This window comes from Platichthys flesus, chromosome 24 (assembly GCF_949316205.1).
Source record: "Platichthys flesus chromosome 24, fPlaFle2.1, whole genome shotgun sequence".
NCBI lineage: Eukaryota > Metazoa > Chordata > Actinopteri > Pleuronectiformes > Pleuronectidae > Platichthys > Platichthys flesus.
Window position 1 is genome coordinate 6,948,538 of NC_084968.1, and position 12,275 is coordinate 6,960,812.

The 12,275-nt window shown below is 41.4% G+C and overlaps 1 protein-coding gene across 2 annotated transcripts in view; it reads left to right on the forward strand.

Annotated features, from left to right (window-relative positions):
* The window catches only part of pcxb (pyruvate carboxylase b), a 256,790-nt gene extending 245,228 nt beyond the window's left edge, over positions 1-11,562 (forward strand). For both annotated transcript variants that reach the window (XM_062384277.1, XM_062384278.1), the window contains exons 25-27: positions 7,020-7,160; positions 7,334-7,435; positions 8,896-11,562. In XM_062384277.1, the coding sequence (XP_062240261.1) occupies positions 7,020-7,160; positions 7,334-7,435; positions 8,896-9,045 (393 nt within the window). In that variant the 3' untranslated portion in view covers positions 9,046-11,562. The remainder of the gene's footprint in view (positions 1-7,019; positions 7,161-7,333; positions 7,436-8,895) is intronic.
* The last annotated feature ends 713 nt before the right edge of the window (positions 11,563-12,275 follow it).

Here is a 12,275-nt window from a genome sequence, read left to right on the forward strand (position 1 = left end):
GATGCTTGTTAGTTGTTGTTGCTGCAGCGTGGAGTGTAATATCTAAAAATAAAAGTTGACCTCGTGCAGATAAGTTTAAAGGTGATGGTGCTGACACTCTGCGCTGTGATCCATATATCCAAATATGTTGAAATACTAGCAAAAGGTCCTGAATATGTTAACAGTGGTTTTAATTATGTTAACCTCCAGTTAATCCTTCTTTTTTGAGAAATGTTTTGGCACCACGCATAGTTTGTAAAGTATGTGTGTCATACTTCTTTCCTAATCATACAGATAATAGCACGCTGGGGTTAGCAGTATTTACACCAGTACCCTGAGCCTGTCTGTGGGAAGGACACCTTCTGTCTCCACCACATTCCACGTTCCCAGTTGTGATCAGGTCCCAGTATCTGTTCAGGTGGCCATGGATCTCCTAATCCACAGCCATCTCCAGGCTCTCTGCGTTGCCTTGGTGACGCTCATGCCTCTGCTCTTTGCCACTCCAGTGATATAAAGTCGTCTCAGGGCTTCTTCCAGTGATGCTCCACAGATCCTCTGCATCCAGCAGCGATGGCCATGCAGCTCTCCTTCCGGTCCTGCTCGTGGCATATTTGTCCCTCTTCCTCCATGTCGCCCCTCCATGGCACTGTCACTTCCACTATAGGATGATGTTCTAGGCCTCAGAGACCGAGAGGATGTTTTGCCTTAGGTTGTGACAGTGTGCCATTCGTGCCCAGTCACCAGAACTCCTGATGGTATTCGAGGTCCTGCTGCTCACCTGTGTTTCTCTCTGTGGAGGCGTGTGCTTGTCTGCAGCTGCTCGTTGTGATGCTGATGGCTTCTGCAGGGGGCTGCGACACCTGACTGTGTCCTGCCACAGAGGCTTTGAGCCCGAGCCCTGGACGTGCTCCAGTGTTTTCCACTTTGGTCCAGGTGGAAAGGTTTGAGGGACTGAGCAGCTCATCGCGTGTACGCTCCCTGAATCAGGAACTTGAGGCACTCGTTATATTTCCCGATCTGTGGCTTGCTTCAATCTCACCCAGCGTCCCTGAGGCCTCGTACCCACAGCTCTATGCGCCTCTTGTCCTCAATCAGCGCCCTATATAAGGGATATAACGTAGTCAGTTTAAAGAAAATGGGTCGTGCTAATTTGGCACTCTGTAGTACAAAGAGAAAATGTGACATTTATCAGTGCGAGTAGCATAAATCTCCTAAAGGTTTCCTTAAAGAACAGACCTGTCATGTTCATGTTTATTTTTCCTGACTGCAGGAACAAAAACTCAAGTATAAGAACCTCTATCTCTAACAGGAAAAAGTCATCCTATTCCAGGTGGTTCTACATTTTGCACTGATCTATTCTCGGACTGCTGAGTCATCCCTCCATTTTCTAACCAGCTATCATTTATTGAATTTTTTTTTTTTCACAGTTTGAAGAAATGTCTGTTAAAAAGCTATTTTTTCTGTGCACTGATTCAATTAAAGAATTCATGACAACATTAAATTCTAGTTTCCCTTCAGCTGTTAACTTTAACTATGTTCTCACGGCTCTGCTTGGGCACTCTGCATCACTCAGTCTTATTTCTGCCAGCGTTGACTATAATCCTAACACACGCCATTAATTAATTACAGATCTACTACATCTTTTTGTTTCTTTCAATATTTTCTCAGTTATGAGCAACACACACATAGATTTTACTGACAGAGATTCACAGTGACCAAAGGCATCCATGGTTAATTACTGCTTCATGTCACTGGAGCAAAATGGTTCCAGGCTCGTGTTAATTGATTTTTTTATTATGAGACATGGGAGCATCACTATTCGGCTGCTGTATTCTTCTCCAAGAATCAGGACCAGCATTGATTGGGTTGGTTTAGTATTGATTGCGCATATCTAGCTCCGACCCAGAAGATGAGATGACCCTCCGCCCTCCTTTCCTGTCACTCACGACAGGCTGGATATCACATGGCGTCAGTTGTCAGTGCATTTGCGACATCGAAAATATAAGATAAGAGTCTGTAAGCCGTTTTTAGTGAGTTTACCTGCGTTTAAAAAAAGTGTGCCTTCTAAATTTGGGGTAAAAGAGTTATGAGACACAAGACCCAGAATCAGAGTTGTGTTAAGCAGTAAATCTTAAATAAGTTAATGCTTAAATTCTATTTGAAGCTACAGATCAGTCGTCAGTGGCGCTTGTTTTACATTCCTACAATAAACTAAACGGCTCGCTTGAATAAATTGTTCCTGATTTGTAGTTGAGGCAAAATAAACGACTGATACCTTCTTCCAGCTCTGTATTCACTTTGCTTTGCTGCTGTTTATCCTAATCTCCAACTGTGTTTAGAACTTTATGACATTCGGCTTTGTGCTCCACCTCAGTTAGTCACCGCCACATAAATAAGCCTGCCCCTGTTGTCATGACGATGGGCACCCCCCCCCCCCAGATCAGGTCCAATTAGTGGTACCAGGCAAGGGATGGAATGAAAACATGTCGAAAGAAGTGACCTGTCAGAGAAAGCATCAAGTTCTTGTTAGCTGCTGCCTTCTTTTCTCTCACTGTGAACAAATCCACAAGGGCTGAACAAGGCGGTTGCATTAAGAACAATTGATCTCACCGCTGTTATTTGGGATTCAATTCATTTTTACTAGTGTTAATGAAAGTGGTGTCAGGTCATGTGTGTACCTACATTCTGCTGCATTGATTTCATCATGTTAAGTGCATAAAGCAGTATTAGTTTGTTTACACCTTTTTAAGGAGGTGTCTTTGTTCAATCTAATGCATGTAAGCGCATCAAGGTCACAGTTGGGGTGTGAACTGCGTGTTAGTCAGATATTCTGCTCTTCTGTGGACACAGTGTGTTGCAGCAGGTCAGTGTCTGAGGACCATCAGAAATGGTAAATGTTAGGTGCTCCAGCACATTTCTCTTTCTGCTCATGTGTGGGAGCTATTGAAATGCTGATTGCAGGAGTCAGAGCACTGAGGAGCCCTCAGGAGAAGAAATAGCACCGAGCAGCTAAAGCAATTTGGTGAGTTTCGTAAATTAGGAATGTTGTTAATAGTCAAGGTTGTTTAATTCACTCTTGCATTTCACCGAGAAAACATCTTTCTGAGGTAACTACAGGCGTCTCTGTGTGTGATCTGACACTGTGTGGACTAAGTGAAACGCAAACAAAATATAATGTTGGGTTTTGTTCTGGATTTATGCAACAAATTCATGAAACCAAACCTTAATTTAAATTAGTTTTTCTCAGTTAAACAATCTGCTATATAAAAAGGAAGATGTTCGGAGGATGACGTTTAGAGAACTACTGTGAGTTTGTGAGTGTGAGCCTTAGTTGGCGTCTGTGTTAAATCTGCAGTGACAGCAGCAAACTTCAGCACCTGTTAGTTACAGATGTTTGCCGCAGCAACAGCACCGGTAACTGTACACTCGGAACAAAAGCTGTTTATGAGCTCTCTGCATCTATTGTGTGCAGCCTACACTGGAAACCTTGATCAAAACAAATTTCAGCACCAAATCTCTCCGAGCGATGAGCTCGACCTAAAGCCCCAAAGAGTTGTTGTTATGAGAAGTAGATATAAAGGTTTTCACAGTAATCGTTGGGGACTGTTTAGCTCTTCAATTTCAGCGTGTTGCAACTCCAGGAAAGGAGCTTTATCAGCCAGTGAGCAGCTGGCTCAGAAGATTCCTCTTGTAGTGGTCATGTCCTCATCATATTCAGTTTTTAGTTTTTATATGGTAATTTTTCTATTCGGTTAAGATGCTTCATTGTTGATCTTTCTGAGTCAGACAACAACACTGAAGTATGTGACACTGAAATAGCTTCATTAAGTGCGAGTGGCCACTTTGTGAAATTGGATCGACACTGTTCAGACACACAGGTTCACACCTACACGTGTGACGGCTCTGTGCTTGACTCTCATTCACCCACACACAACACAAAAGGAGGTAAAAACACGTTGACCTATCTGGCATGTTCTCATGACTCAGCATGGCATTAATCATGTTTGACGGAAATATAAACAGACTTCCACCAACATGGACCCGTCATACACAGCCTGTCAGTGCTAATATGCACAGACACCGACACATGAATCTCTTAACACCGCGGTAATCTCATTACTACACATGTCATTAATAAACTCGTGATGTGAAACATAATTTGACAGAGATACTGTGGATCCAACTGGCTGCTGCTCGTGAACTGATTCATAGTTTAATAAGGTTATTTTTTTATAAGGTTTGCACGTTCTAATGTTTAGAAAACACATCAGTCTCTTCATACTGTCCTTTGTCTGAAATGCCTGGTTTAAGCGTTGTGTTGGTGCCACTGCCATGACTGAACTAAACCCCAATTATTGCCATGTTCATATTAAATGCATCATTAAGAAATTCAGTGAACAATATGAAAGCTGGAGTCAAGGATTGGATGTGTGTCAGTTTGTTTGAGGTTATTGCTGCTAAATTGTTCACAAGATATTAAATCCAGTTGGTTATAAGTGTAATCACATTGCTCAACTCGTGCTATTGATAAGGTTCAGTCCCACTATGCAATAAACAAAGCTTAAAAGAATTTAAAACGAATTGCAGTGGTGAAAAAATTAAAAAGAATGATTATCTTTGGAGAAACTCATTCAGAGGTATTGCAGTTGAGTCAAGGTATCATAGTGCATGCATTGTGTAACTTCCTTTAAATAAACACTTTACCTTTATTTACAATAACTGTAAAAGAGTATTTTTCTACCCTTAATGACTACCTGAATGTTTTCTTTGTTTCTGTTTCCCAGAAACCAAAGAGAAAGGATATAATCTATGATGAGATTCTATTGAACTCAGAGCTGGAACAAGGTTGAACATAAGAGCAGTTAATTGATTCCAACCACAGAGGAGGACGTGTGCTGTAAGGAGACTTTGTACGACCTGTAACATCGGTGTGTGGGAGGCAGGAGTGAGCGACGAGTGTTTGTCACATTAATTTAAACAAGTTAAAGTCTCGGTGCAAGGCAGACAGTGCATTGAAGATGTCATTTTAACTTCACTGTGCACATGGCTACATCTTAAACAATATCATCCACTTGAGCTTCATAAAATTCTCTCAGCTCTTCAAAGAGAGACACTGTATTTTTCATAGGAGCAGCTGTGAGATGAAGGGTGGATGCCACAGCGTTGGAAAGGGGAAGGCAGTTCTGTTCCTTGGTAAAGAGCTGCCAGGAGTGCGATTAAAAACGGCACAAGCTGCTGAGAAGTTCAGTGTAAAGGAATGTGGAGAGAGACGATGATTGATTGCCAGAGAGAAAGCAAAGAATAGAGAGGCAGAATGAAACCAAGATCAATACATACCTGCAGCGGCGTGTATTTTCGTCTTAGCACAGAGACTTAGTTTGGAATATCAATGGAGACTCTGCACCTGAGATGTCAATGTGAAAAACGAATAGGATGAGAGGGGAAGGGGTCAGGGAGACGGAGAGAGACAGCAGCGAAAATAGAAGCCGAAAGAGCCGGATGAGGGAAATTAATAATGGCATGAGAGACACTGGCCCTAGAAATAGGTGTCACAATACCAATAGAAACTGAAAAGCTATGACACATGGGTTGGGGGTGGGGGACTGAGAAAGACAGCTAGACAAAAAGAGGAATTTGGACAAATGGGGAAGACGGTAAAAATGAGTTCCCGACCGGTGAGACGAGGGAGAAGAGGCGTGAGATAAATGAGGAGGTGCAGTGGCTGGTGTCGAGGGAGAGACGAGCAAGACAACACAGAGCTGAGAAGAATGGATGTGAGAGGGACTGTGTGCTGCTGAGACGCAGAGTAATGTCTGTGTGTCTTTTAACAGCACTGTTACAAGTGGCAGGTAGTGACTTAGTTTAAAGGCTGGAAAATGTTTTTATATCCTCAGATCTGACACGGTGTCTCTCTATCGCTCATACTGTCATTCTGTCTATACCTCCTCTCTCTTTATTTGATGTCTGCTGCCGCCGTAAACACAGATTTACAGAAAATACCCACTCATGGCCGTTTACTACTCTGATGTGGTGAAACAGCAAAGTGCCAACACAAACCGTACGCTGGCTTTTTGTTTTGTCTGTGCTCTCTTGCCTGTTTTCTCAACAGATATTATGTATATGGTTTAAAAATGGTAACTTTATTTAGATAGCACCTTTCAAAACAAAGTTACAAAGTGCTGTACAATATAAAAAGATGATGCTAGGGATACAATTTGGCAAGCTAAAATACTATAAAAAGTTTCAAGCGTATCTAAATGCATTAGTCACTTTTTGTCGTCGCTGCTTCTGCTGTTGTTGCTATAAATGCTAAATGCTGTTTTACTTGTCACTCGTGTGGATTAACATTACTGGAGACTTGAAGCAGCTGTACATGATCTACATATTCGCCAATTTTATATATATATATATATATATATTGGTTATCAATACATGTTGACTTGTGGTAGGAAAAGAGCAGGTTTAGATAATTAAATGAATAATGGCTGTAATCCATTTGAGTTTCAGGGCCCTGGTTTGGTTCAAGCTGACTCATCTTCACATTGTCGTGTCTCACTGGGACACTTGTGACTCATGTGAAGTTAAAATGTGTCCTGTGAATAAAAGACCTCTGAGGAGCTTCATCTGTTCCCATTCAACCCATAATGATCCTTTAAGATTTAGATACACACACCAATGGACAACGAATAAAAGCAGACAAGCAGTAACTGGGTAAATGTAGTGAAATGGGAAAAAATTCTCCAATCATACATTGCACTATTTGGCCATTTAAATTAAGTGTTAAAGTTAAAAAAAGTCCTGGATGGTTTCCTACCCTTCAACAGAGTGCATCCTGGGGATTACTGCAGAGAAAAAAGGAAACATTCTGCTCGTCTCGCCCCACTAACTTTTTAATTTCATCAAGCTGTGCAGTCTGTTTTTATTGCTGTTGCTGGACTCACCTCAAAAAAGTCTAATATAAATTCTGTCCCTTCCTCCTTCACACTCTTCCTCTCCTCTGTTCCATTCCTCCTCCACTCTCTGGCTTTGATTTATCTCAGGTGGAGCTGGAGAGAGGGAAGACCCTCCACATCAAGGCGCTGGCACTGGGTGACCTGAACAAGGCCGGTCAGAGAGAGGTCTTCTTTGAGCTCAACGGACAGCTGAGATCTGTGCTGGTTAAAGACACCCTCGCCATGAAGGTACAGAAGGAGGGGGGGAAACGATGCAGGGATAGTCAGTGGCATTGATACATAGAGGGATGTGTTGATGTAAGAAGAGAAGCATGGGTTGGTAGATAGATAAATTATGGATGATAGATAGACGACTATTGGTTGGATGACTGAATGAATGGAATCTTTGTTCCTCCACCCAGGAAATGAAGTTCCATCCCAAGGCCCAGAAATCTATCAAGGGTCAAGTGGGAGCACCCATGCCTGGAAAAGTCCTGGAGGTTAAAGTGGAGGTCGGATCCAAGGTCAGTTTATTTTTCACCTAATTCATTTTTCATGACGTTTGATTACGTAGGGTTAAAGGGTCGGTTCAATTAACCATTCACATGGCACTCAGTGGAATCCACACATCTGCCAAGGCCAAACAATGAATCGTATTGATGATAATGATAGATACATCTACAACAATTACCTAGTACTTCTTTCTCCCTCAACCCAAACCGAGACGTCAGCCACTCTCACCGTCTCAAGAGTCAATTAAACACGTGTTGAGCTGTGAAGAGTTCACAGGTACAGTTGCTCTCATCACAGCCTCTTTCTCAAGGGCTTACATTTGTGCAAGCAGAGCAGAAATGCTGCTTAATGAGGAGACTGTCTGTGTGCTTGGTCTTTATGCGTGAGGGACTAATGAAACGCTGTAACACCCAGCTACCTTTTCCCCCAATGTTGATGAACGAGACCTTTAAAGGAACATAAATGAGGGCATTTTGCTTTTTCAGTCTTTAAAATGTCCAACACATCAAGAATTTCTTTCCCAAATGTATTTAAAAAACTAAACGGCTTTAAATAAATTGACATAGCAAGTGCAGGCGTCAACAAACCAACTAATCTGTTTATCACCAACTAAAACCGACCTAAACACCACCCAGCACTGTCCATGAGATCTGTGCCTCATCAGCCAAATGCAGTGGAAGAGTGCGTTTGCGCCTTTTAAAAAAACATTGTTACTACTAATGAAATACTAAGATTAGGAAGTGTAAGTATTTGCCTGGCTGAATAATGATACAATCTTTTCATAGTTTAACAAAGAAACTCCATATTTCTAATGTTCTCTAACCAAAAGTCTAGAGGTGGTAAAATGATGACTTTAATCAAACAGTGTGATCACAGCTGACTCTGCAGTATTTGATCCTGAGACACTGATGATCTAGCACCAAGGAAATGATTGAAGTTACATTTGTGGGGCTCATTGTAGTAAAGATTCCCCTATGGAAACTCCTCTGACGTCTTTACATTATCCAGAGTTATGGGGGCGCCGTCATCTTTCTATGAGCAGCATAAATTAAATACCATTCATCTCCATTGTAGTGGGAGAGAGGAGAAAATCTCAGAGACCTGTATTTCAAAATAATGACAATGAGATTTGCAAAGCGTTTTCGGTGTGAACTAATTCATCATGCTGACAGAAATATCTTGATTATTTACAGTTGACAATAGAATATCTTGTTCATATTCCTGTTGACATATTACACAGCACAGTCTGACTCATGTCACCATTACGTCCTACTACTTGTTTACCCCATGATATAGATTGAGGTAATCAGAAATGCTGATTACATGTCAGTGTCTCGGGTTAAAATCAGAATATTGGTGTCCATACAAATGTAGTGAAACCCATTGACTTCAACTCCTGTGTCTGTTCAGTGATCTGTACGTCTTACTGGTGTTTTAATGCTCTGTGAACTTATCTTCATCCCCATTAAAGGTGGAGAAGGGTCAGCCGCTGTGTGTCCTCTCAGCCATGAAGATGGAGACAGTGGTCAACTCCCCGATGGCCGGGACCATTAAGGTGGTCCATGTCACGACTGACGCCTCCCTGGAGGGAGATGACCTGATACTGGAGATTGAGGAGTAAAGAGCGAGCGTGAGAGAGAGAGGGGGAAGCTAGACAATCTGATCTGGGAAATTTTGAGAGGTTGAGACTGTGGGGGGTGCAGGGGTGGGGCGGGACAGGAACCCTTTAAAGACAGATCTCTTCTGTGGTTGTGCAGGATGTTTCAACCTCCAGTTTGTATATATTGTGTTCAGTTACCTCTGACACACAAAAGAAGCACAGCTCCCACATGCCCTGATGTCTGTAAAGAGCTAATATGACGATCCTATTAATTAATCCGATGGGAACTCCTGATAATCTCCAAGTTAATTCCAGAGATGTGTGGATATGTTCCAATCACAATATCACTGTCAAGTTGTAGAAAAAACTTATTTTAGAATAATATAATCACTCTAGAGTCTTAAATGTGATGTACTACAATGAGCTAATCATGTGTAACATCTAGTTTCCATTTCTATGCTGTTGATGTTACCTAAGATATTAAAAGTGAAACTCTATTAATGACAACTAAATGTTTTTCTTCGTAATCAGTAGGATTCAGGCTGAGGATTGTTTTACCAAATCATTTCTTCATATGGGAACAAGACATCAATCATATCAATCTGGGACTTTAGTCTCTGCATTCTGGGAATGTGAGATCATGTTTAGACTCAAATTCACTGTTGTATGGGCGCAAACTTCAGAAGGTCACACAGGAGTGAAGAAAACAAAAATCACGTTCTTTTTTTGACCTGCTTTAAATGATAAATGTGATTAATATTTTCACAATAAGAGCACAACAAAGCATATGGCACTTCTTCCCAACGACATGGATACACTTTAACATGCCAGAATGTGAGATTTTGTATCAAAGGGGAAAATTGTATCCTGTTACTGCGTCAGTATTATTAAACAATCCGTGCTTATGTTTAAAATGTCTCCCAACTTGCGACGGTCTTTGAAATCCTGAAACAGAGGCAAGTTGTCACCAGAGAGTTTGAATGAAGCTGCAGGCCACAGTGGAAACACCTACACTGGATCACAGATGTGATTTTTACAAAGTAACTGGGTTTAAATGTGTCTGTGTTAATCCGAAGGCAGCCCGACTAAACCAGTGGGGCTCAGTCAGCTCTATCAGAGACTTCAAGTGGCTTCTCAGGCCTTTTTAAATCGTGTGATGTCTGAAAAGTTGAGAGGAGCCGCTCGGCTCTCTCTCCTCAGCACCAGGCAGAGATCACGGGGAACGGTCTTCTGTCTGTGTGGGGATTTTGATGCAGGTGTAATGGAGGCATGTGGTGGTATTTTATGAGCCTCTGCTGATTAATTTATGAATTCATTCTCTGTCAAATGATGGGAAATTAACCTAACTAATAAGAGACTCCACGAAGAAGCTCTCGGCTTGTTATTTCTCATGCGTGTTTGCGTAAGTGAGTCTGTGTTGAAGTAAATTTCCAGACATAACTGACCCTGTAACATTGCACCATCATAGCTGAGATATTCAGACACACACACTGATGCAAAAACATTCACACCGACACTCCTCGCCCTCGAGTGCAGCCTGGATCAAAACCTACCACTGCATCTCCATAGTAACACTATTTAACAGCGGTCCTGTTCTGTTTCCGGATGAGATTGTTAAATACTCAAATTAAACTCAGAAGACCAGACTCTGCTCACGTCACGTTTCAACTCCCTGCCAGTCAAACTGAATTTTCTGTGACCAGAGAAACTAGACAACAGCTTCTTTTTCCAAAACGCCTGTGCGACAGGACACACAATTGAACTTTAATCGGTTTGTTCTCTACCGGATCGCTTCCTGATTTCTTTTGCACCGTTACCTCTGAGAATGTGTCCCCTTTTGAAATATGCATCGATGCCACACTTAATTAGAACACTGGCATGTCTCCTCGCTCTCCCAGCCAGCTGCAACATTCGGTGTGGGTCTCTTGAAAGCAGTGGGAGTGTATGAATGAGTGTTTTTGAGAGGTTTAATGTACTGGTCCTTCCCGCTCTCTTTTTTTTTTATAGCTCATCTCACTTCTCTGCTTTTCATCCTGTTTTTCTCTCCATCTCCCTCCCATTGACTTGGTAAATTTGCACATGTAAGATGTTGGTATCAACTCATGCAATAATGTAAACTGTATCTCTATGTCTTAGCCAGCTGCGATTCCATAACTGTGCTTGTGACAATGTGCTACTATTTAGTGTCTGGGGATGAGGAAAAAGTAGATGGAAACTTAATTGGCAGAGTGGAGGATGTTTCTTGAGCTCATCTGTCATGTAGAAAATAACCATTTCTTTCTGTTGATTTCATTTGTGTATTTTTATGAACGCAACCGAATATGTTAATGTTGAATTTCTGTCAAATTCTTTAACTTCTAAATAATCAGTTTGAAATCTTCATTTGAATTTCACCAATTTAATTTACTGATGTAGTTTACATTTATGTGGTAAAAGTTGTTCAAGGAGAGGAGAGCAAAAAAAAGGGAAACTAATACTATTAAATAAAACTGTTGTCTTTGTTCTGTCTGTACTTACAAATAAAGTTAACTAACTGAATCCGCCTGTGTTTGTGTGCATTGTATCTGGGATCTACTGCAGTTGTACATGTTTACAAAGGAAACTGGAGTTGCTTGTGCCTATTTAAGATGTTTCACATCTGTACCGGTTTAGTCGTCGATGTTCACTGGCACACCTTCTTTAGTGTGTGTTGTGTATTTACACAGCAGGGAAGAGACGAACCCTGAGTACTGCAGGAACACAAAAGAGGCCCAAGTGGAGTAAAGCTTTGATTAATGGTTAAAAAACACACAACCTCCAATATTCCTTTCAGTCAAGTCCTGCTCTAAATATCATGTCATCCCACTGCAGCTCTTTCAGAAGCATGTGTCCTGCTAGTATATTTCATTTCAACACTAAATTCAAGTGAGATGATTTTTCTACAAATCAAAAGCCCTGTGATCAATTCAAGTAATTCACACTGCATCTTTTGGGTGAAGAGTAAATAACATGATGTAACACACTTGTACAAAAGGGGGCAGTCAAATTAAATGTGACAACGTTGATACAGCTCCCAAAAAAAATGCACTCTTCAGGCTGCCAATCATCCCTGACACGCCCCAAAATCAATCTCTTTGAGCCTTAACGTCTTAACTATAATATTTTGTTCAGATGGAGCAGATCACTAATGGGAAGGGGTGTCTTCATGTAATTTCGCTCATTTGATTGTCTCTAATCAAGCCTTAATTCCTGTGTGGCTGCATGTGTCTTTT